General features: G+C 43.3%; 1 protein-coding gene across 5 annotated transcripts in view; it reads left to right on the top strand.

Moving 5' to 3' along the window:
• Positions 1-25756, top strand: part of OSBPL10 (oxysterol binding protein like 10) — an 82757-nt gene that overhangs the window by 24394 nt on the left and 32607 nt on the right. For 2 of the 5 annotated variants that reach the window (XM_081883226.1, XM_081883230.1), the window contains exons 3-7: positions 1153-1232; positions 7543-7737; positions 12142-12352; positions 15381-15532; positions 23443-23535. In XM_081883226.1, coding sequence (XP_081739352.1) covers positions 1153-1232; positions 7543-7737; positions 12142-12352; positions 15381-15532; positions 23443-23535 — 731 coding nt within the window. The remainder of the gene's footprint in view (positions 1-1152; positions 1233-7542; positions 7738-12141; positions 12353-15380; positions 15533-23442; positions 23536-25756) is intronic. The other 3 variants (XM_081883227.1, XM_081883228.1, XM_081883229.1) reach the window with 3 other exon arrangements.

The following is a 25756-nucleotide window of genomic DNA, read 5'->3' on the forward strand; positions in this document are numbered from 1 at the left end:
TGCAATTCTAAGCACCTTTACTCAGAATGTAATCCCATTGTATTCGGTTGAGCTTACTCCTCGGCAAAGTCTGCAAAGAATTGCAGGCCCATATTAGAAATTAGCCATTACTACAACTTTAATAATTCTGAGGCATGTCTGTGGCAATGTCCAAGAAATCCTTGCTTTACTCCTTGTACAAAAACAAAAACAAAAAATGGCAGTATTCCCCTCCCTCTCTTTCTATATATTTTAAGTGAAATGCTTTGTATTATGAACAACAGTGAGTGAATTCCACCAGGTTTCCCATCAGGTTTTGTAGCTTATCCCTTTCTCGTCCAGAAAATGTTTGGACACCAGACTTGATTATTAAGGTTCTGTATAAATGGGACATGGGCGGCGCTGTGGATTAAACCACAGAGCCTAGGACTTGCCGATCAGAAGGTCGGCGGTTCGAATCCCCGCTATGGGGTGAGCTCCCGTTGCTTAGTCACTGCTCCTGCCTACCTAGCAGTTCGAAAGCACGTCAAAGTGCAAGTAGATAAATAGGTACCACTCCAGCAGGAAGGTAAACGACGTTTCCGTACACTGCTCTGGTTTCACCAGAAGCGGCCTAGTCATGCTGGCCGCATGACCCGGAAAAACTGTCTGCGGACAAACGTCGGCTCCCTCGGCCAGTAAAGTGACACGAGCGCCACAACCCCAGAGTCGTTCGCGATTGGACTTAACTGTCAGGGGTCCTTTACCTTTATTAGAATAAAGTCTTTCAGAACTGAGAAAAAGGGTACACCCCCCAAAAAGGGACCAGTTCAGGCAATTATCAAAATCGTGTGACATTGGTTTCCCTGAACAGCACCATTTCATTTCTCCATGGGTACCCCCCCCACACACCTATTCCCAGTGTATATTGGTTGATAAGTAATAGTTTAAGTTGTGGTTCACGGGAAAGTAACAAACAAATCTTAAAATATTGTGTCAGGTGTATGCTAAAATGCATTGAGTTAAAAATGAAGATAGAAAAGCCAGTTACTGTATCAATCTCAATAACTAGGTTGTTTCTATAGGGAGAGTTTGAGATGAAAGGGACCGTACATAGCAGGAAAATTGGTTGGTTTTAAAATGAGAATAAACTACACATTTATTTATTTTTCTGTATGTGTTTTCTTTTTCCAGCCGGGGATGCAAAGGAGAGGCAGTACTGGGTGACTCAGCTCCGATCCTGTGCCAAGTATCACACGGAAAATAATCTGAAGGTAAATAATTATAGGGCAGGAAATTGCATTCTTGCATGCCATTTGGAGTAAGTGAAGGTCGTGCCTGGAAATATTAAACTAGTAAAAAAACCACAACAGTTGGTAGAGCCCTTCCGTTATTCTCCCACTTTCAAAGTCTCTATAGTTGTCTCTATACAACCTGCTTGCCAGATTTTTAGCCAACAGCAAAATGTTTAGGACTGCTTACTGTTAAAACAGAAAGAAAGTAGTCGGCAGAAAGCAATTGGATTATTATCTGTGTTATTTTGAAGGGAATGTGTGTGTTACTTTGAGGAATACTGCTTGGGAGGTACGTATTGATTGGAATCATGATAATTTTCATTTTGAAAAGTCTGCTAAATGGATGGACAAGAAAGTTATGCTGCATCTAAAATTTGCAGAAGGATGAAAACCCTCCCCCATGTTTTGTTTTGTTTTTGCTGCTTGTAGCTGCATTTTGATTATCAGATGTTTGAGGAAATGCTGGTCCAACAGAACATATCTGATATCTCTTTAAGTCAGAATGGAATGTGGGGAACAGCTGTATGGCGTAGGGAGTAGCTCAGGTGAAGATTGGTTAGGTAGAGTATAGGAGAATGGTTTACTTGGCTTCCCAGCTGAAGCAGGGGGATCAAGCTGTGTGAGGAAGGCTACAGGTGAGTTGGCAGTGGCTGGGAACTTTTCTGACGTTGTATAGTTGTTGTTGTTGTCGTCGCTGCTGCTGTGACTAGAGAGTGCATGGCTGGGATTTCAGAAAGGTGCGAGAAGAGTTCCATAAGGAATGCTGGTCATCACAATGACATGACTATTTGCAAGGAAGGAAGAGGTGTGGGTCGACTGAGCTCCTCTAGAAAAGGGGCAAGGTAAAACACACAATAGGGAGTTAATGGAAAGCAATATTTGAAATGCAAGAGGGTGAACCCAAGAGAGAGAGAGAGATGAATAACTGAGGAGGGAGCTTACTGTTGATTTTCTGCAAGTATGAAAAAGAACTTGTTTACTTTTCACTACATGTAAGATTATAGGAATCCTGTAAACTACCTTCAGACACTGAGAGCTCAAATACCTCCAGTAGCACTTTGCCATTGGTCGGGCAAGGTAGTGAGGGGTTTAGGATAGCGCTCTGGTAGCCGAGGGGCCAAGTCCCTTTGTTCATCTAGTGACACCGTGATTCCACCCATATGCTTGGAATCTCAAGTCGTAGGATCTGAACTAAAAGCAAGGGCCATAGATGATTCAGTGTGATGTTTGAGTGAGCTCTTTATGACCATAACCAACTGCCAATAGCTGATTCCAAGGACTTCTAATTGCAGGTGGTAGAAAAAGAAATGGCTTTTCTAAACCACACAAAATAACCACTGTAAAAAATTATTGGGCTGTAAAGAAAATGCCCTCGTCTTTAGACTAGGTAGCAATTTTGCCCAGTCTCATAGCCACGGCATTCCTCGTCTTTATAGAAAACGTACTAAGTAAAGGGGTGCTAGGACGGTGGTTATGTTTAATGTCTTATCTAACATGCAAAAAGACTATTGTTAATAGAAGTGATGTCAGTACAAACCATTTATTCAAAAGCTGCTACAGTCAGCCTGTCATTTTGACCTTGAGTCAGAGTAATCACCTACTACAACTTTAATAATTCTGAGGCATGTCTGAAGCAATGTCCAAGAAATCCTTGCTTTACTCCTTGTACAAAAACAAAAAATGGCAGTATTCCCCTCCCTCTCTTTCTATATATTTTAAGTGAAATGCTTTGTATTCTGAACAACAGTGAGTGAATTCCACCAGGTTTTCCATCAGGTTTTGTAGTTTATCCCTTTCTCGTCCAGAAAATGTTTGGCTTGATTATTAAGCGTCTGTATAAATGGGATGTGGGTGGCGCTGTGGGTTAAACCACAGAGCCTAGGACTTGCCGATCAGAAGGTTGGTGGTTCAAATCCCCACGACGGGGTGAGCTCCCGTTGCTCAGTCCCTGCTCCTGCCAACCTAGCAGTTTGAAAGCACGTCAAAGTGCAAGTAGGCAGGAAGGTAAACGGCGTTTCCGTGCACTGGTCTGGTTTGCCAGAAGTGGCTTAGTCATGCTGGCCACATGACCCGGAAGCTGTACGCTGGCTCCCTCGGCCAATAAAGCGAGATGAGCGCTGCAACCCCAGAGTTGGTCACGACTGGACCTAATGGTCAGGGGTCCCTTTACCTTTATAAATGAAGGAGAAATTTTACATGTCTTAAACTCATTGTTAATACTCGCTTACCTTTATTCCCCTGTGATTTGAAATGTAACTTATGGCCAGTGATGAGGGCTGATGGAAGTTGGAGTCCGACATCTGGAAGGCCATGAATCCCCCTCTCAGTTCTTCGTATTCTCATGTAAATGCTAAGACAATTAGTATTATTTTCTCTTTGACCCCTTCCTTCCTTCCTTCCTTCCTTCCTTCCTTCCTTCCTTCCTTCCTTCCTTCCTTCCTTCCTTCCTTCCCACTGTTTTCTCATGGCTGTGTGTCTCACTGTTTTGAAGTTAAGTCTTTCCCCCAGACTGAAATATACTTCCTTTTTTTGACTTTGGGTTCTTGTCTTCCCATTCTTTTTTTAACTGTTTATGCAATCACATATTCTCATCAAAGCAGAGATCTTTCTTTTTATCTTCCCAGACAGTAGCTACATATTGTCGTTTTCAGTTGTCAAGCATTGCTTACATTTCATTATTTTCTTCGTGTCTTTTATCTTGTCCCAGTGGGTTATTCTCATACTCTTTTTAGTTTGTCTTCTATACTTCCACGGTAATCGTCTTTGGTCTATTTTGATTCCTGTGTTTCACCTCCTCTTTGTTTGCAGATATGATAGGTTTTTTTCTCCTCATTCTTATGATTTCTCTGAGCTGGTTGCCTTTTTCCTCTTTCACATTCAATTTAAGGCTCTGTTTCTCCATTCTCTAGCTCCTGCTGATCTTTCATTGAAAGATATTTCCATTGAAAGATATTTTATTCATTCTCGATATTCCCTGTCTCTGCATTTTTCTAGTTCTTTGCTGCTTGTTAAACCACATATTTCTTCCCCTCATTGTATCTTTGCACACTTTTCTCTAAATGGGCCTTTTTGTGTGAAATTCTTTTTGCTGCTGGCTGAATTTGATTCTTTGTAAAGAAACACCTAAATCCAGCTCCTGAAAAATAATTTATTTCTCTTTAGTCTCTCTCCCACAGTTCTTTCCCCCCGTTTTCCTTTTCCCTTTTGCTATTTTGTTGTTTTTGTTAAATTGGGCAGGACTTGTAGTATTTAGTGTGTGTTTTTAGGTGCTTCAAACATATCGTGCACATGGCCTAGAGGCTCAGTGTTCATTACAGAGTCCTTGTATTTGGAATTGCTTCTCTCTAAGCCTGCTATAGGAGTGATATGCCAGAGAGCCCACCAGTTGGATTTGCAAGGATGGATCAGCCTGGTTTATAACCAGAGTTATCCCTGGATGGGTTTCACCTAGTCCGTCTGGCCCTTATGGTGAAACAAATATATTCCCATTCTGGGTTTCCCTTCGTTGGAGGAAATCAACCCACAATTGGCTCCTTGAAGTCTTGGTTATATAGTGATTATATTATTTTATTTCTAGACTGCCTTCATCTGACAATTGTAAGGTGGCATATTGTTGGACGTTGTACCCCAGCTTGCAGGGTTAAGACCAGGCACCCCAAACCTTCGGCCCTCCAGATGTTTTGGACTACAATTCCCATCATGCCTGACCACTGGCCCTGTTAGCTAGGGATCATGGGAGTTGTAGGCTGAAACATCTGGAGGGCTGCAGGTCGGGGATGCCTGGTTAAGACTGATAAAGTAAGCTCCCTGCCCCTATTTATCTCTATGCTGACTTCTGTCTGTTTGGTGTTTAGAGTGGTAAGTCTTAGGTTGTGTTATACTTACAACTTCCAGCTCCTCACACACAGTCTCCGGACCTCGAGGCAAGAGGTCCTGATGGTTCTACCTTCTGAGAACAAAAGTGCTTGTGTGGCTTCTCTGTTTCTCCAGCTAGATGGGGGGGAAAGGAGTTCTAAAGTCCTGGTTTACTGTCAACAAGATTCCTGCATTTGCAAGGGGTTGGACTAGGTCAGGGTTCACCAAACTTGGGTCTCTAGCAGTTTTTGAACTACAATTTCCATCAGCCCTCACCACTGATCTTGCTAGCTAGGGATGATGGGAGTTGTAGTCCGAAAGCAGCTGGGGACCCAAGTTTGAGAAAGCCTGGACTAGGTAACTCTCACAGTCCCTTCCAACTCTATGATTCTGATTATGTACTTCTTTTAGTAAACATAAGCTTTTTTTAATTTTCTACCAAGTCTCAGTCTGAATACCTTTCAACTAAAGGCGTGCTCCGAGCAAGGATTCATTTAACTAAAATTAACATCTGTTGCAGCGTACAAGCCCTGTATGCCAACATACACACAATAGTATATAATATATTTAAAAGCTGTGAGGTGTGAAAGTGTGGTTTTGGGGAGGCTTGGGCAGCCCTTTTTGGGATCCACCAAGCACAGCCAAATAAAGTCTGAGGAATGGCTTGGCCCCTTGGCCTCAACTTGCTCCAGGGATGAGATGAGGGGATGAGACCTCTTTACTGCATTTGTCTCTTCTCTTTTTCCCACCCTGTCTGTTTGACTTTCTCCTTCTTGTGCACAATCCCTGCTTTCCCTCGCAAACAAAGGGCATATCAAGTGATTCCTCCATATTTCACTGTCCAGAGCCTAGTTAAATAAGTGAAATTTCTTGCACAAAATAGGTGATAGATTTGTTTGTGCTCCTGAAGCAGTTTGGCCTTGGGGTAGATGTATCTGTCCTGAATATTTCAGGTCATTCGCCACTCTCCTCAGTATTTAGAAGGTCCTTTTGACAGCTGAAGGGGGGGGGGGAGAGCCTTGTTTCCTGTCACTGCTACAGGGCTGCTTACAAAGGCAATCTGTATTGCATTCAGGCTCTGTGATTTAAGTACTGCTTGAACACTGATAATCTCTCCTCCAGCTTCAGTTGTGAGAGCTCCTCATGAACAAAAGATGTGTGCTGCCAAAGTCTGTAGGAAAAAGCAAATGAGAGCATCAATATTAATAGACAAATAGTTGCACGTGGTATATTTTAGTGCAGCAGCTAACCTTTGGAGTTGTGCCATGACAGTTTGCAAATCACTGTGAGGATAAAAATCATTTGCACCCACTGCAAACTGGATGCTACTAATCGGTCTATGGATGCACCCAGAGCCCTGTCTAGTCTTGTATTCATGGGTGAATTTTGCTTGTTGGAAGATTCAAGATGCAGGCAATGTGTTTGGGCAAGTCCGACATTATAATTTGTGTGCTCAACCTTCACCTATGAAGCAGAGAGGGTTTGACCTCCTCTGTCTAGGGTAAGGTGAACATCTCCTTGTAAGAGGGGGTAGTTCTAGCTGCCTTGCTGTTTAACATTTACATGAAAACTCTGAGTGACATCATTCACAGGTATAGGGTGAGGACCAGCAATATGCAGCTGACACACAATTCTTCTTTTCTCACACTCCTCTCCTTCATCTAATGAAGGCAAGGCAAGGAATGTTCTGAATTGGTTCTTGGGTGTAGGCATGGTCAGGATTAGGGTCAATAAACTGAAACTGAAGGTAGGCAAGGTAGAGGTTCTCTTTGGTGGGAAGTTCATCTGCTTAGGTTCATCTTTCTCTGAATAGGGTTGCTGTCCCTTGAAGGATTGGGTTTCCAGACTGGGGCTGCTTCTTGATCCAGTTTCATCACTGAAGATGCAGGTTGCTTTGGTGTTGTGGACTGCCTTTTACCAGCTGTGTCAGCTGCAACCCAATTTACACAGCCATAGCCTAGCTTTGACTGTCCGTGCACAGGCAATCTCCAGATTATAATCTGCTGAACATCCTTTGAACAGCAGTGTTTGCACTGTCTACAAACATCTTGTCTAGCCTGGTAAAAAGGAGGCTGAGAGGAGATATGATAGCCATCTTCAAATATCTAAACGGCTGTCACATGGAGGATGAAGTAAGCTTGTTTTCTCCTGCTCAGGAGGCTAGAACCCAAACCAGTGAAGTCAAGAAAGGAGATTCCCAACTAAACTTTCTGACAGTAAGAGCTGTTCAACAGTGGGATGGATTCCCTTGGAAGGTGGTGGACTTTCCTTCCTTGGAAGTTTTAAAGCAGAGGTTGGATGGCCAGCTGTGATGTATGATTTAGCTGAGATTTCCTCGGGATCGCTTCTGACTCTACAATTCTATGATCTCCTCACTAATTGAGAGAGTTCCTTATGCTGTCATGTTATGCTTTTAACTTCTTGATTATTCCAGAGTACTCCAACCTCACGAATGAAAAGCTTGTCTTTGTTGCCTCCTGGAACATCCAACTCCACATCTTCTTCGAGTTCTCAGAAAAGCCTGAATCAAGTTGGGCCACCAGTTGTCACCATCACACATCACAAATCACCTGCAGCAGCCCGAAGAGCCAAGAACCAGTGTCCTGGCCAGCTCAATGAAGTCAGAGAGGTAGGGGACAGATGGAGCTTTCCTGTTGTTGCAAAGCATGACACAAGTGGGTTTTCCAGTTCTAAAAATTAAGATATTTAACTTGAATAAGTTATTGTGGTTTAAGATAAATACTAATTTTACCTTTTATCGGTGCAACATTTTGTGTGTGTATGTGTTTGTGTGAATAAAGTAAATGGATGATTAGCTGGCTCAAAATAATGTACTTTAGTTCTGCTTGGGGAATTGGCTGAAATGAATCTCAGCAGGAAACCTGTACATTCTGTCTTTTTCTCTTGTCTTCACAGAAGCAAGTCCTTTTCATTCTGTGATTAGCATGCTACCTATTTTGCAGAGAAAGTTTTCTGTACTTAGTTCGGGTTTGGAGAGCTGCTGTTGCGAATTCGGAGTTTGAGGGGAAGCTTGTCCGTGTCTGGACCAGCTTAAAATCTTCCACCCAGTTCCGTCAGAGGGAGGAAAATGGACCTGTACAGCTAAAGACTCCCTTCTCCTAGTTGGTTCAAAAATGCCTTTCTTTTGTAAAAGCATCAAGAAAAGAGGATGAATCAGGGCGTTCTTGTTTGGGTGCAGTTAGCTGCTCATACATACATTGCATGGACTCTCCCTGTCTTTGCAGTGTAAAGAGTTCACTTCAGCCGTGGGAAGCTGAAGTGGTACCATCCAAATGTTTTGGATTGCAACTCATATCAGCCTCAACCAATATGGCTAATGGCTGGGGATGGTGGAAGTTGGAAGTTCATCATCATCTGGAAAGCAACTGCATTGGCTTCTCTTGGCAAGCCATCTCCTGCTGCATGAAGTTCCTAGAAAAATGACTCTACTCCTTAATAGTCTTGGTCCACAAGTGGGCCACAATCCATCTTTTCAAACTGCTTCTTTGCTGCAGGTAGAAGCTGCGATATCCATGCAATCCTAAGGGTGCAACTCCACCAGGGCTTGTCTCTTGTGTGCAATCTTTCTGGATAAAAATGCTTGCCAGGAATTCAGTTGCACAGGCAGGAGGCCATGATAATAGGGGTGCAGGTGGTGTCTCCTTGCTTGCAGCAGTGGGAAGATGAAAGGACTGTATTAGGGAGGAGGCTTCTCAGGGTTTATTTATGAACCTGTGCATTTACAATTAAGATATTCTAGGAGGTCAAGCTTTGTGGGCAAAAAGAGCTTTCCCCTTAACGAACCTGCTGCAATCGAACTTCTACTCTTCTCGTGGCTGAAAGCTGCCACTATCTGCTGATGGCTCTGCACTAGGGGTTTTAACAGCTTTGATCAAGACGGAGTACATAAGGAAAGTGGGAGCTTTAATAAAAGCTGTCTTCTAAATGAGGGAGATGCTAGTGCCGTAGCTTCAGATGAATAGAGATCTCTGAAAGCTTTAGTGCTTTTTATTTGGCACAGTTGCGCTACTAAGACGGAACCACTCTGTGTGTGCCCTGTTTTCTGTGATGGATTTTGTTCCATTCAGCACTGATGGATAATATGAGTAGTAAGTAACAGTGGTACTATGGGGATGTGTGGAGAGAGGAATTGTATGCCAGATCTCCTTCCTCTGAGAGATAAATCTAGCAGGGTAAAATAACTAGTAATACTTGCTAATAATTTCCGGTTGTGCATGGTGGTTATTCGAATTTTATTACATGCAGTGGACATATGCTCCAGAATTGGTTTTACGCAGGGATAAAATGTCACTAAGCTTATGGAATAGCTTTTTAAGGGGTCTTGATGAAACAATGAAAATGTTACTGCCTTTTTTTATGCTGCATAGCCAATGTGGTATCATTCAGATGTTATGGACTACAGTTCCCATAATTCCAGACCAACACCACCCAGGGGACTTCCCCTTAGCTATCACTATTTCATAGGGATGCCAGTAAGAGAATTTAGCACCTGCTGGTATCAGTGATAATCATTTTTATGTATGTAGAGCGGGTGGTGCTGTTGTCTAAACCACTGAGCCTCTTGGGTTTGCTGATTGGAAAGTTGGTGGTTTGAATCTGCACGATGGGGTGAGCTCCCGTTGCTCTGTCCCAGCTTCTGCCAACCTAGCAGTTCGAAAGCACACCAGTGCAAGTAGATAAATAGGTACCACTGTGGTGGGAAGATAAACAGCGTTTCCATGCACTCTGGTTTCTGTCACAGTGTTCCGTTGTGCCAGAAGTGGTTTGGTCATGCTGGCCACATGACCCAGAAAGCTGTCTGTGGACCAATGCTGGCTCCCTCGGCCTGAAAGCAAGATGAGCGCCGCAACCCCATAGTTGCCTTTGACTGGACTTAACTGTCTAGAGGTCATTTACCTTTACCTTACCTTATACCTTCAGATTTTCAATTTTGCACCCAGCATTTATTGGTTGTTGATTGCAAAAAGATTAGGGATTTAACACCAAAATTATTAAATACATGAGGGTAGGCATGATCAGAGAAAGCTCTGAATGAATCCTTTCTGGTGGCATGTAGGGTTGAGTTATATAGGATTGGATACTACCCAAGGTTGTGTGTGTGTGAGAGAGCGCTGCACAGTTTTTAAACTTTACATTTCAGAAGATGAATCTTTGCCCTTCTTTGCTACATGTTCGTAATCCTAAGAGAGTAAGCTTCAATATTGGGCAAAGAGCTGAACTGGAGGAACATGTAGCTCAGCCATGTGCTTGCCTGTGGCAGAAAAATGTGTATATTTTAACCAAGCTGCTTCACTGACTTCTCAAACTTGTATTGGGGGAACATTGGAAGCTGGTTGTGTCAGTCCAATTCTAATCTTGTCAAACATTTTGCCATATTCATGCTAAATGTGATCTGTTTTCTGAAGGAGGGTGTGGGAAAGCACCAAAAGCTTTTTGCTAATGGAATTGTGGTAAAGAAAGTCGGAGGATTGCTATAAGAGACAGAACACTTGTGAGGTTATTGATCGTTAACTTAAAATATCTTTAGAAGAGCATAAATAGAGCTTTTGAGACAAATCTGGAACAATAATGTAGCGCATTGTAGATTCAGGGTTGGTACAAAACGTACTAAAGATCAGGCATTGTGGGTCTCATTTCCATAGATCCTGGCACCTATTGCTGTTCTACCAAACAATTATTCCAGCCAAGGTAATAATAATCTGCAATTGTGGAAAATATTCTAGTAAGAAGTAACTCACTTTGAACTCCCTAGGCCACAACCCTACGTTCCTTTTAAGTGTGGAAAAACCTCAATTTGAAAGGAAAAGCTTTCAGAGAAGCAAAGGGCACAATTGGCACTTGATTACATGAAGAGTTGGTCCCTGCTGTATTGAAAGAGGCAATGCTGTATCCATTCCTAAAGGAACCATCTCTAGATCTGGTATTTTTGAACTAGATATCAACCAGTCACTAATACCCTATTCTTAGGTTGTGGAGAGGGTCACGGTAGGGCAACTGCAAACTTTCTTCAATGGTACTGATTATTTTTTTAACCCATTCCAATCTTGGTTTGGGCCTATGATTTCCTACTGCAATGACTCCGTGGGGTAGGTTTTGGGGCACTGTGTTACATCTGAAGATTTACAGACAGTGTACAGTTCATTGGGGTTTTCTGTTACTTAGACTTGCTATCATATTAATAAGGGATGCAGGTGGCGCTGTGGGTTAAACCACAGAGCCTAGGGCTTGCCGATCGGAAGGTCGGCAGTTCAAATCCCCGTGACGGGGTGAGCTCCCGTTGTTTGGACCCAGCTCCTGCCCACCCAGCAATTCGAAAGCACATCAAAGGGCAAGTAGATAAATAGGTACAGCTCTGGTGGGAAGGTAAACGGCATTTCCATGTGCTGCTCTGGTTCGCCAGAAGCGGCTTAGTCATGCTGGCCACATGACCCGGAAGCTGTACGCCGGCTCCCTCAGCCAGTAAAACGAGATGAGCGCCGCAACCCCAGAGTCGTCCGCGACTGGACCTAACGGTCAGGGGTCCCTTTACCTTTACCTATCATATTAATGGCCATTAATATGTGAACCGCCCTGAGATTTACAGGTAAAAGGTGGTATGCAAATTTTAATAATAATGGTGATTTCTGTATTAACAAATTAGCTTTCAGCTACTGACAGACTTACTGAAAATAAAGTTTTAATTGGTGAGTGAAGATAGTGTATAGAATGATACACCCTTACAAGATACCTGAATAACATTTGGTATGCACATTCAGGGCAAAATTCTACATTTCAGGTTAGAATGCTAGTTTTTGAGGGGAAAAGAAAAGGAGCTAAATATACAGTATTGTAATGCCACGTCCCTTTGGTATTCATTTGGTAGAATGAAAGTTGGTATTAAATTATGGATTGGAGCAGGATCTTTTTTTCCATCTGTACTGTGCAACTGAGAAGTCAGCAAGCAGTGATAATAGTAACCTGTTGACAAATTGGCTGCACATATGAATGTTTAAATATGTACATATACTTGCAGATCATGAGCCAGGTGGAGGGACAGCAGAAAAGCCTTGTGCAAGCCATTGAATCCCTCCCAGGTTCTGGTCCTCTTTCTGCCTTGGATCAAGACCTGCTGCTTTTAAAAGCTACCTCTGCTGCCACCCTCAGCTGCCTTGGGGAATGCCTGCATATGCTACAACACAGCATACAGCAAGCGAGCCAACACAGTAACAGGACATTGTCTTCAGGTGAGCAATGCTAACCTTCTCGACTCCTCTCTGGGACTTACCAATAGTATCGTAACGCCCCCTTTCTTAAAAAGAAGACTCACCTCTCAACAGAACACACGAGTCATTTAACCAAAGTGTAAAAAAAAAAGGGAGCACCTGTGAAGTTTCTTCACAGTTCTGGGTTCTTACATCACGCCTAAGTCAAACCATGGCTTTGCACAAATGTGAACTCCCAGAGAGAAGATCCTAGCTGTTTCGCTTCTCCCCAACTTTGCTAAGCTAACCCATGGTTTGGTTTTTACCATGTTGACCAAATCTGGACTTGTGGTCTAGCTCTCTTGGACAACGCATGAGTGGCAAACCATGGGGCAAACCTTGGTTACAGCTGATGGTTAGTCTGGAGAGTAGTGGTGTAGCGTGGGTTGTCAGTACCCCGGGACAAGGCAAGTAATTTGTGCCCCCTAACCCGTGGATTTGCGCCCCCTAGCCCTAACCCCCAGATGTTGCGCCCGGTGCGGCCAGCCCCCCCCCTGCACCCCCCACGCTACGCCACTGCTGGAGAGAGCTAAATCACGAACCCAGGTTTGGATGTGATGCTAAGCCAAATTATGGCACAGCGTCAAAAAGACTGGGGAGCTGCAAAGCAGCTGGGATCTTATTTCCAGAAACCTGCATGCTTGTGTGTTCTTGAAATGAGCCAGCTGAGCTTTGATGTTGGGTTTCAAACTGGAATGTTTGTGTATAAGACTTGCAACACAGGCCAATAAACAGCCAGGAAAGTCATGCTTGTTTCTTTGCCAGTGCTTTGTGAAAGCATAGCCTTAATCTTGCATTCCAAGTACAGATACTGAAGATTGGGTTGCCACACTGCCAAATTGTCATAATCCATTGACTGATGCAAATTTAGTTTGCGGTAGCTTGTTTTGTTTATGCACTGTGACAATATAATAATGCAAACTGTCGTTACATTTTGTTTCTGTTCTTTAAAATAGGAATGACCTTTCAGCATATTTAAGCCCATGCAGGTCATACAGAGGCATTTTAAGTTCTGAAACTTTTAGCAGTTAATTTCTAGGCAGTCTTTTATTTGAGCTACAGTTTCAGAACGTAGCATTGGAAGTGCAAATATATAAAACAGCTAACACTTTGCATTCTAACACTCTCGTCATTATCATTGAATGTTGTTCAGTACCTAACCTTTTGGATCTATAAATAGCCATAAATTATCAAGTGTCAAAGCTACTTGGGTAAATTCCCCCCTAGGTTAAGTTAATTATCAACATCTTCTTAAGATCGACAATTATTCAGGCAAAAGTATGCCAGTTTAGACTTGATATGGCCCAGTAATAGGCTTTTCCTTGCCAGCCGTTGGTTATTTTCAAAGTGGCACATGCCTCGAAATGCTGACCCAGAGGCTTCTTTGCACCTTAGAGGGAGGGTGATTTGTCATCTGGATGATAACCTGGGATTTTTGCCTTTGAGCCAAGCCCATTGACTTTGTGGGCCATTTGCAATAAAGCGGTGGTGACCAGGAGATGATGGCCACTGAGTTACGATGCTGCCCTGGTTCCGATTTGAGTTGAAGTATGTGTTTGCAGCTAACCAGAATCGGAACCTTTTTAAAATCACAAGCATCTCCTATATGCTGTTCTTGTGAGGAATTGCTGCCATCTGTGATTGCATGGGACAGTCTGGTCCACGGTGCCGTCAATTTATTGGCGGTGTTGCCGAGTTTTCAATGAAATATGCCTGTGGAGAGGCTGTTTGCCCCAAAAGTATACCACGAACACCTTAGCTGAAAATATCACTGGGTCACAGAGTGTGCAAATTCTAGAATTCTGTCTTTGTTCCATCACAAACACCTGACGTGAGCAAAACAGGGTTAGTAGAATTCTCTGTTGTCACACAAGCCTGTCCTCCCTTTGATCATGGAGTGGAAACTGCTTCAAGTCTTCATCTTTTAAGCTAACGTCAACTTGCCTATCAATGCCTATGCCCCTTTACTTGAAGCAGGTCTTGGACTGCTTCTGCCACTGCTGCTGCTGCTGTTGTCCAAAGTCTGGAGCCAGTTGCTCAAGTATATGTTTATGTTAGAGCTTTCTTCTAGCCTTGAATATGGGTATTAAGATAATCTTTGGAGTAAACCTGATGTTCAGCAGCATTCACAGCTAGAGAGCTAAATAACACTTGAATAAAAGGGATGATATACATCTGTCTGCCCTTGGGTGTCTATGTGCAATGGTGTCTTTGGGCATATATATAATATATGCAGTCACTGGGGGAAATGTCAGTGACTCTCACTCAGCTGTTAATATTTGACACCTAAGTACCTAAGGGACATGGGTGGCGTTGTGGGTTAAACCACAGAGCCTAGGACTTGCTGATAAGAAGGTCAGTGGTTCGAATCCCCGTGACGGGATGAGCTCCCATTGCTCTGTCCCTACTCCTGCCGACCTAGCAGTTCGAAAGCACGTCAAAGTGCAAGTAGATAAATAGGTACCGCTCCGGCGGGAAGGTAAACGGTGTTTTCTTGCTCTGCTCTGGTTCGCCAGAAGCGGCTTAGTCATGCTGGCCACATGACCTGGAAGCTAAACGCCAGCTCCCTTGGCCAATAAAGCGAGATGAGCGCCGCAACCCCAGAGTCGGTCACGACTGGACTTAATGGTCAGGGGTCCCTTTACCTTTACCTTTAAGTACTGGCTAAAAGGTAGAAGTGAAATTGCCTGTACTTATTTCAGAACTGAGCGAATCAAGTCAAACTCCCATTCTGTTTTGAGAGCGGTGCTCTTATTATGCTGGTGCTCGCTCAACAATGGAACCGCACTAAGACTGGTGCTGTGATAGGAGGATCTTACGAGTAGCAAGAAGGGACACAAACAAGGTTGAAATACAAGTGACTTAATGGGAGGCGGAGGTACAAGTGGCCGAGAGAGATGTTCTTTATTGAGACCTCCCTCAGGCGTTGAGAGAGATTCCCATTCCCTGAAAATGAGTATGCATTGGAGGAATGACATTGCTGGTAACTTTGGCTCTGTTTCTGTTTCAGAAAGCTTTCTGGGATGGCATGGGCCAAAGTCACATTCCGCAGAGCAGCTGAAAAATGGTGCCCTTAGTTCTTTGACAGTTGCTAGTGCCAATCTTACGTGGCCAGGAGTCCCGTCTAAGCCGCAGGAGGCACAAACCATATCGTCTTTGTTGGTGAGTGTGGTGCAATTAAAACACTTGGGCCAAGTATTTCTGTGTTCTAGGCGTATTGTGTATATGTGCTGTGTTACATAGCTGAACAGATCACCTTTGAAAGGGCCTTTTTACTAATACTTGTGTTTCCTCCCTAATCTAGGAGTTCTGGCTTATATGAACTCACTTGAATGCAAGTTGCTGTGCAGGACTAAAACGTAACCTCCTTAAGATTTATTTTATACTGTGCATTTAGACCTCCCCATTATAGCAGAAATATAGGAAGCTGTTTTATACTGATACCTCCCTCTTGTGCATGGATGCAGACCTGCTGGTTGCATATGGATCAGCACATGGGCAAGCATTATTAGTACATAGGTTGGGAGCTATTGGTTCTTGTAACCAGAGAGGTTTAAATAGCCCTTTTAGATGTTTGGTGAAGAAAAAGGCTGGAGAATATAAAATAGACTGTGGGTAAATGAGTTAAGTGCTTCTGCTCAAGTGCTGTGGATGCTGTTCTTTCAGTCTTATTAGATTGTGGAGCCCTTGGATTAACAGGTTAAGTGTGTGTGTGTGTGTGTGTGTATGTGTTAAGTATATGTGTTGTAAGAGACCTCATTCCTTCCCCTTTATTTTTTCAGTTCACTGTGCAGTGAAGCAAATGCCCGCAGAAAATACCTAGCATAAGCAGAACGCTCTTTCTCTCTCTTTCGTGCTGAATTGTTTCCAAAGGCCCCCTTGAATTATGAACTGAGAATGAAATGTTGTGGCATATTTGAAGTGGCTCCTGGGTAGTAGCTGCTGTAGTGGGAATTGGCTGCATAAATTCTGTCTGTGTTGCCTGTGGATGTGACACCTGAAGTTGGGAGCTTTTTCACTCTGCCAAAATAAAAACAAAAACCTTCAGAAAGTGATGAATGGCGTTTTCAACCCAGGGAGCGCATAATCCACAGGTAACCTCGCTGACAAAGGAATTGCTTTAATAAACACCGTAGCTTCCCTCATCATAAGCCTGTTAATGATTTTCATTTTCACAAGTCTCATTATCTTCATCCAAGTCAGCAGTATTGCTTTCTATGCCCTTTGCTTCATAATGTCTAGTCATTCAGACAAGATGAATATGTTTACTGCCTCCTTGGGAGCCAGTCAGAGCTCATGCAGCCAGCCCTGCTCCCTATCTCCCCTTAACTCACATGGTCCACTTTACTGAGATTCCCTTTAGATGTGTGCCACTTACATCCCAGTTCATTTTCTTCCCTCTTAGGCTGCACTAAGAGATTACTTGACAAGCAGTGTAGTGTTGCCATAGATCCCCACCTAGTGGTCAAAAGCTGTTCCAGTGGCTATGCTTTGAAACCTTTTACTGTATACAAAAGTATATGGTAGAAGATTGAAGTTTTTTCTTCAAGAATTAGAACATGTTACAGGCAGATTCTAACAATACCTAGCATCACTCAAGTCAAATGTGTAGTTGGTCAAAAGCTCAAGAGACAAGGATGTTCATGCTTATCCATGTAAAAATATTAAAAGTAAAAATATTAATACAGTCATACATCGAGTTGAATGTGTTTCGGGTTGAGTGCGTTCGAGTTGCGCTCTGCGGCAACCCGGAAGTAGCGGAGTGCATTAATTCCAGGTTTCGTTGCTCGCGCATGCGCAGATGCTCAAAATGGCATCAGGCACATGCGCAGAAGCGGCGAAACGCGACCCGCGCAGACATGCCATCGTGTCTTGCGATCCATTCGGGATGCAAACGGGGCTCCGGAATGGATCCCGTTCGCATCCTGAGGTACCACTGTACACAGTTGTACCCTGTTTTGTATAAATTGAAGTAAGAACTAATTTAATAGTTGTTGCTTGCTTTTATGCTGATTAAAAATCCTTCTGCAGGATTTTGTTTTTATAACAAGGCATTTTTAAAACTCTTGTTTTCTTAATTATAAACCAACAAGAAGAAGAAGTTCAAGCTTGTATAAAGAAACAAATAACAAATAACAAATAACGAACAAAGTAGGCTTCTCTCTTTTTGTTCAAAGACATTAATATTCCCTTTTTGGGGGGGTAAATCTTAAGTTTCTCATTTGAAAGTAAATTTTTGAATTGCAATATCTATCTATCTAGGTGATTTTTGCCTAACAGTGAGTAAAGCTAGAGTAAATAACCATATAGATGTACCTGATTGTGGAGATTTCTGGCCAGATTTTGCCTATGAAACTTTCTTCTTTTGTGGATCATCCTTCTTCCATCAGAGCACCCCAATTTATGAAACATCAAGGGCTGTATCTGGGGTTGGGGGAACCCTCAAAGCAGGTGGGATGACTTCATTGGATACAACCCAAAGATATGAAAGTTAAAAATTTGTAATGAGTAAGATATTTTAAAATTGCTCAACTTTTGTCTACTTTATAGTTTGAAATGGCCATGGTTCATGGAGTAGAATTTGCACTTTCAAAACAACAACAACAACAAACCTGATAAATGGAAAAATGGTTAAAGGGGAAAATACAGCCAAGTGTCATTTGCAAAGCTATACATGGAAACATCAAATCAGCTCATAATGCCCTCGTTCTCACATAACACACTAAGGCATTAAGTTAGTATTCTCTGCACCTCTGCTCATGGTTTTGCTGTCCAAGACACACCACAAGCTGCAAAGCCATAGGGCAAATCTCGGTTGTAGCTCATGGTTTGTCTGAAGAAAGCTTAACCCACAAGCCTGGGTTTGGATGGTACATGAAGCCAGATCATGGCTTGGCTCAGCTCAGCAGCAAAACAAGAGGGGAGAAGCTCAGCTGCTGCCCTCTCCTCTCCTGCAGTTATTTGTTCTTGCCAAGTCGTAGCTTGGCTTAGTGTTACCTGCCAGTCTCGGTGCATCACTTTTTTAGTTAATGCCTTGCTTCCAGTATCTGAATACCTGCAAGGTGCTTTGAACCACTTCAGAAAAGCAGTAACTTAGTCACCTTTAAAATAACCCTTTAAGATAGGCATCACTAGATATCTGTCTCTTGAGACAGACATCGGATGCCAACAACAACACTAGATATTCCAAAGAGACAATTCCTTTCTTTTTCAAAGGACTCTGACTTTCTCTCTCTCTTCCCCCTCCATGCGCCCAAAACCTGCTGAATTTCCTTTCTAGTTGTTCTTTTCGCCACCAACCCAGGCTGCTTTTAAAACTCCACTTAGGGAGTGCATTGATTTTCCTCTCCTAGGGTGGGTAAGCTAGGCTTTTCCCTGCCTTTGCTGTGAAAAGAACAGATGTACATTCCATTGATTTTTGAGCATTGATTCACCCCTCAGGCTTGGCCCTCCTCCCGGGCTTGAAGCAGACTCCCTGCCTCCCCCCCCCTTTTAAAAACCCCCACACACAATTTAAGGTTTGGCCTAGATATTTATAGAATTAAATGCACATTTGCCCTTCAACCCCCTCCCCCCTTTTTTGAAGAGAGACTCCATTTTAAAATTACGTGGTGGAACTTTTTATATCCCATCTTTTACGCTTTAGATATCCAACCTATTGAAAATAGTTTTAATTCCTCAAAACGCTGCCGACTGCTCGATTTTATGGCCCACGTAATTCGAAGGGGTTGAACTGGGAGAGTATTGGTGATGGTTGAGAGTATTGTTTTATATCAGGGACGCCAGCTCCGCAGAAAGAAGAGGATCAGTTGCTGGTCAGTGTCTGAAAGCAGACTGAGTGAGGCAATGTTTGTTGTGTAACTGGGGTAAGGAATATCTGACTTGTGGGCCAACGTTCGCCCACCAGCGGGGGACCAGTTTTACTTGCCGGGCGTGACATCACTGTTGACATCAGCTGATGGGTGGGAGGACAGGGTTTAATCCTGTATTGGCTGTGCTACCCTGTTCCCAGCTGATGAATGGAGAGTAAAAAAAAACAAACCTTTGCCTTCTCCTTTAAGCAGGCGGGGAACTGGTCCTGCTGCCGCCCAAGTGCCCTCTTACGGCAGCTGGAGGAGGGAGAGGCTGCTTCAAAAGGCACTTTGCCCCTTTAAGACAATCTTTCAGTGCTTTCAGTGGAGGTGTAGAGCAGGGGTTGGGAAGGTTTTCCTCGCCTGGGCTGGTTCACTCCAGCGGATGTCCCTCCATGGGCTGGATTGCGCCCACAGCCGAGATTTCCAGCATCGGTGCAGACACAATTTTTGGTGTCTGCGTCTGCGCAGGAGCGATTTTTGGCCTCTGAGCATGCGCAGACACAATTTTTGGCACCACGGAAGCGAGTCCCCATGCCACGCTGTGCCGGTTTAGTGGGTTTTGCCACCTGCGCATGCGCAGAAGCGGTCTACGCGCCGTGCGCATGTGCAGAACAGGCACCTCCGGTTGCAGATTCCTCGGGGTCCTGTGTGCAAACGGAGGTACCACTTTATATAAATCCATTTCATTCAATCATCCCTTATGGCCACCATCTCTTCTGTCTTGTAGACTAAACACTGGCGTCTCAACAGGGTTGCAGCTTGTTTAATACCTACAGGAAGCTGCTGAGGGAGGGTGTCTGGATATCCTGAGTGACACATCATCACAATGTGGTTGCACCCATCTCTCCTTCCCTTCCCCTCTTAGCCTAGTGAGACTCGAGTCGCTCATCTGGTACTTGCCATCATCAAGTTCCTTCACCCTTTTCCTTTTTTTATAATAATATTTATTAAAAATTTTCAACAGTAAAAAACATACAAAGTAACATATAATTTTCCAATATCCACATTTCATTCTCCTCCTTGGACTTCCTCGCGACTCTCGTTCCTGCATTCCAAACTCTTAAATTTTAACAGCAAATTATTAACTTGTTTCAATTCTTATAGTACAATTTTCCAATATTAAATCTCAAATTTTAGAAAATTTAAACCACAATTCTAAAGACTTAGTTTTAACATAATATTTATCCAAAATTTGTCTTTTCTTTTAATAGCATTTAAATTCTTATTCCTTTTAGCTAGTTTGTTGGTACCATGTTGTTGCTAATCTTACATCTTTCTTAACATTCATACAATTTGCAATGTTTTTGTAGATAGTCCTTAAATTTCTTCCAGTCCTCCTCCACCAGTTCTTCTCCCAGGTCTCGGATTCTGCCCGTCATTTCCGCCAGTTCCATATAGTCCATCAGTTGCATCTGCCATTCTTCCAGTGTGGGCAAATCTTGAGTTTTCCAGTATTTAGCAATGAGTATCCTTGCTGCTGTTGTAGCATACATAAAAAAAGTTCGGTCTTTCTTTTGCACCCTCTGGCCGACAATGCCCAGAAGAAAGGCCTCTGGTTTCTTAGGAAAGGTATACTTAAATATCTTTTTCAGCTCATTATATATCGTTTCCCAGAAAGCCTTAACTCTAGGGCAGGTCCACCAGAGGTGAAAGAACGTTCCTTCAGTTTGTTTACATTTCCAACATTTATTATCTGACAAATGGTATATCTTTGCAAGCTTGACTGGGGTCATGTACCACCTGTATATCATTTTCATAATATTTTCTTTCAAGGCATTACATGCCGTGAATCTCAGGCCGGTGGTCCATAACTTTTCCCAGTCAGCAAACATGATATTGTACCCTATGTCCTGTGCCCATTTTATCATAGCTGATTTGACCGTTTCATCTTGTGTGTTCCATTTTAGCAACAAGTTATACATTCTTGAAAGTATCTTAGAACTGGGTTCTAACAATTCTGTTTCTAACTTTGATTTTTCCACCTGGAATCCTATCTTTTTGTCCAACTTAAAAACTTCTTTAATCTGAGCATAATGTAACCAATCTCGCACTTTCCCCTTTAGTTTCTCCAAACTCTGCAACCTCCAGTTATCTCCATCTTTTTCTATTATTTCCCAATATTTCGGCCATTTGGCCTCCATATTGAGTCTTTTCGGGGCCTTAGCTTCCATTGGTGATAACCACCTTGGGGTCTTATTTTCCAATAAGTCTTTATATTTTGTCCAGACATTGAACACTGCTTTTCTGACAACATGGTTCTTGAATGCCTTATGTATTTTAACCTTGTCATACCACAGATATGCATGCCATCCAAAAGCATTGTTAAATCCTTCCAAATCTAAAACATCTGTGTTTTCAAGAAGCAGCCAGTCCTTCAACCAGCAGAAAGCTGCTGATTCATAGTACAACTTTAAGTCACCCTTTTCCAATGTTCTGGTGGTTGTCATGTCTTATCCTCCACGAAGAATGACTTCTGCAGCCTGGAATAGATAGGGAGTGGCATACCTAAAGAGCTTTAAAAACCAGTTTAGCACGTAAGCTGCTGAATAAAGTGTATAGAAATGGATAGCTCAGTTGGTTAGAGCGTGGTGCTGATGATGTCAGGGCTTCAGGTTCAATCCCCATATGGGACAGCAGCATATTCCTTCATTGCAGGGGGTTGGACTCTACAGTTCTCGGATTATAAATGCCACCCCAGTCTCTGAACAGTGAGAGGCTCCAAGGTTTTCCCAGGGTTTGGTTTCCATGGAATGAAGGTCAGCGAACACTGCGGTGTCTTTAGGATATATGGTTTTATTTGCACATGTACACAACCCAAGCATGAGATCTCAGCTTTAACACTGCAACAGATTTTGCTTCCCTGTCTGGTTGCAAAGTCCAGCACAGAGCTAAAAAATCCATGCCTCTCTGCTTCCAGCTCAGCTATCTCTCTCGCACACTCTTTAGCCCAGCCCTCCCCACTTTGGACCTATTCTTCCCCTTCGCTTAGCTGCAGCTATTGCAACTTAGCTCATTCTTTTCGATGCTGATGAGGGCAGTCAAATTTCCACTTAGGTCATTGTCTTACTAGGAACTTGCCTGACTGGTTTGGTAACCTTCTTTACTAGAGTCTAACATTCATGGAATACAAGATCCCAAGAATTGGAAGGGATTTAGGGCACTGTCGAGACTGAAACCCCCCCCCAGACCCCCCTAACATTATATTTAAAACTGCTTCACTTTCCATACACACATGCCACCTTGTTAGATTCTCACTGTATTTTTTCAAAGAGATAGCAGATTGTTTGAGAGGCTTTGTGGCTTCTGTCCCAAGTGCAGAATATAGCATTGATTGCAACGTTTGTTGCTTCGTGTTATCAGCATGCTTTTGACTTTGCAATATCTGGCAAGCCAGCTTACATAGATCCTGAAAAAGAGGATCTCTATGGCAGGATGATGCCTTCTTTCTGGAGTGTTGGCATGGTGCTTGAGTATTTACAGGCAGATTTCGTCTAGTAATTGGCTTTCCTCTGACTTCTGTTGGGGTGTGTTGCTGTAAATTGCATCTCTCTTAATTAGAGTTCATGAACTGACTGGGAGGGGCGGGGGTGGGGGGGAGAGAGTTTTGGCCGACATCCAAAATATACATTGCAAGTAACTAAATAAAATGAGGCTTGACTTGTCTCTTGAAACAGAACGAACCATTTAATGCGACCCCTGAGGAAACAGACTGACACAGCTAGATATTACCAATAGTAAATAATAATGCTCCTTTTTGCCCCCTCATACCAGTAGTTTAGGGTTTCTCCAGCTGTTTTTGGACTACAACGCCCATCATCCATAGCTAGCAAGACCAGCAGTCAAGGATGCTGGAAATGGTAGTCCGAAAACAGCTGGAGACCCAGGTTTGGAAAACACTGCTGTGGCTGGTAGAATCTGGGTTCTTGATGTCAAGTGGGATTTCTTTTTTTAAATACTCAGTTGAAGGGTTTTATATCTATTACTTTTGTTTCATTCAGCATCTATTCTGAATTTGGGGGTGTGCTAACATTCCCCACCCCTGTTTTGTGTGTATTCATACCAGAGGGAGATAGTGGCCTGTGTGTGTGTGTGTAACTAAACAAATTATATGGGTTAGCAAATTATTAGTCTGGAATGAGATACAAGGTGGCTAAGAGAGGATTTTTCCAGCTGCCCACAGTTGTGCTTGCTAGGAGTGTGTGTCTTTTGCTCCTCTAGGAAGAAGGAACTCCCAGAAATCGCAGACAGGTTCTCGCTTCCACTGCAGTTTCGGTAAGGGAAGAAATAGCAAGTGTCCAAGCCTTCACACAAGTAATGCAAGACCCTACCTCTTCCCAAGGCCTCTATGCTTGCTGGAGGGGACAACACATTGATATGAAGGACAGAAGAAGCTTGATTAATAGAGCAATTGGACATTTGTTGACCTGTTCTTCCAGGGCAGTGTCTGTCTGCAGAATACATCTTTACTGAATGCATTCTGCTTATTCCACAGCTCTCACTCAACTCCGCAACTTTCCCCCTTCCCCCTCATAAAACTGTTTAATGAATAGGCTGTGATAGGTGTTGCCCAAGGTGCAAAGCTAAGGCAACTTGGGCAGGTGTTAGCTAAGTGGCTAACTTCTTGACTCGAGATGATACCATGTACAGGAGTTTATTCTGAATCTAGGCAAAACTTTGCAAGGTGTGTGTGGGGAGTTCTTTTTCAGATGACAGCCATTGGAGACTCTCTGATTCTACTGAACATGCTCCTCTTATTTGCTTTTAAGGTCGAAATGGGGGGAAAAATCTGTTCCACAATAACCCACACACTCCCATTTTTATCATTGGCTTCTCAGGTCTTGTTTGCTGCCTATTTCGGTTGCGACTTTTGACATCCCTTTGCTTTCATGACTGCACACCTGAGGAAGCCACATCCAGTCCTTGTTTCAATGCACCAGTGCCCAGACAGCTTGCCCCTGTGTGCTGCCAAATATTGCTGATTGTCAGGGTGGGGAGTGTGATTGTGATGAAGAGGAAGGGTGCATTAGGGAGTGTTCATCCCTGTGTACCTTCCCTCAATGGAGATGACTGTTTGGAAGTATGGGGGAAACAAAACTCTGATGGGAGGAAGGCATGTGGGGAGAGACACCTCTGTACATCTCCTCTCCATGTAAATCTCCATTGTGTGTGCATGTGTGAATGGCCTAGCTCACTTCAGCCCCCTGGCATGCAGCCTCTTACCGCCAAATTTGGTGCTGAGGTGGTGGCGAAAAGATTGCCCATCCCTGCATTGGTGCATCATAATTCGAATGTTAATTGAGGATCCCATTGTAAACAATGCAATATCAACAGTTGAGGGTGGATGGAGCCCCTACAGAGTGTGGGGCAGTGTTTCGTGAATAGGGGAATACTTTCGACCTCTTCAAGCAAAACCTGATAACCGCCAAACGTGCTACTTTCTAAAGGTGCCAGGATGTTTGTGAAGAGTGCCAGTCCTTTCGTTGCAGACCTTCTTGACATAGGCTTGAAAAGAATCTTTTTTTATTTGTGCCTTGGAAGTGATGGAATTTAATATACTTCAGGCCGGGAGCGAATTAGCCCTGCGGTTCAAATCCCAAGCACCCCCTGTCCAGAGCAAGCTGAACTTAATGGCTTATGACTTGCATACATCATTGAGGATCATTGTGACAGCATAGGTGCAACTTGTCCTGTCAGTATTATGTTTCTTTAAGGGACCAGCTCTTTTCCTACCCCAGGTGGGTAGACCATTCTCCTAGGCCTTATCCTTTATCTTAGCTCCTATTTTAATTTCCCCTTGTTGCTCTGCTTCCCTTTCCAGCATTTGTGCTGACTTATAAAAAAGCCAAACATGTTTACAATAACCCTCCCGTTTTCCTACTTACTCCTTTCCTCCTAATTTCCTCCTTCCCTACTCATCTCACTGATTTAGTGGATAATTGGCTCCTTACCCAGTATGGAATTTGTGTCTCTCTCCCCTGCTCTGATCCTCACAGACCCCAGTTGTCCCCCTAATGCAGACTCGGGCCCTTTCTTAGCCACTTGCTAGCTCCTTCTGACCATCATCTCCATCCTTCCATCTCCTATAACTTAATTGTTTTTCGACCTGCATGGTAGGAACTGCAGGCACTGCTTCTTGTTTTCTAGAGTTTAGAAGTTCTACCAATGCTCCAGAGACTCTAACATCATGTGGTACAGTCCTAGTACACCAGAGAGAAAAGATCTAGCCAAGTCCTGTCCCTGATGGTGCTAGGTTTTTTTATGGCATCTTGCTACTCGGGTGCCAGCCCAGGGACCAGTTCATATGCCTCCCAGGTGAGTAGCAAGGTTGTGTTGTGCCGTACCTGAAGTGCATTGCTGCTCTGGCTAGTCTGCTAAAAAGAGTTTATTCTGAATGTTTATATTTAATGCAAGGTGACTTTATATTGGACTTGGATCTTTATGGCATCTTAGTTTGTGTGAATGATAAAAATAGTTGCACAAAATAGACATTCCATGGACTCCTGTTGCTAAGCTTGCAGAAATACACGGACAA

The sequence above is a fragment of the Podarcis melisellensis genome (genome assembly GCF_964234715.1).
Source record: "Podarcis melisellensis genome assembly, chromosome: 12".
NCBI lineage: Eukaryota > Metazoa > Chordata > Lepidosauria > Squamata > Lacertidae > Podarcis > Podarcis melisellensis.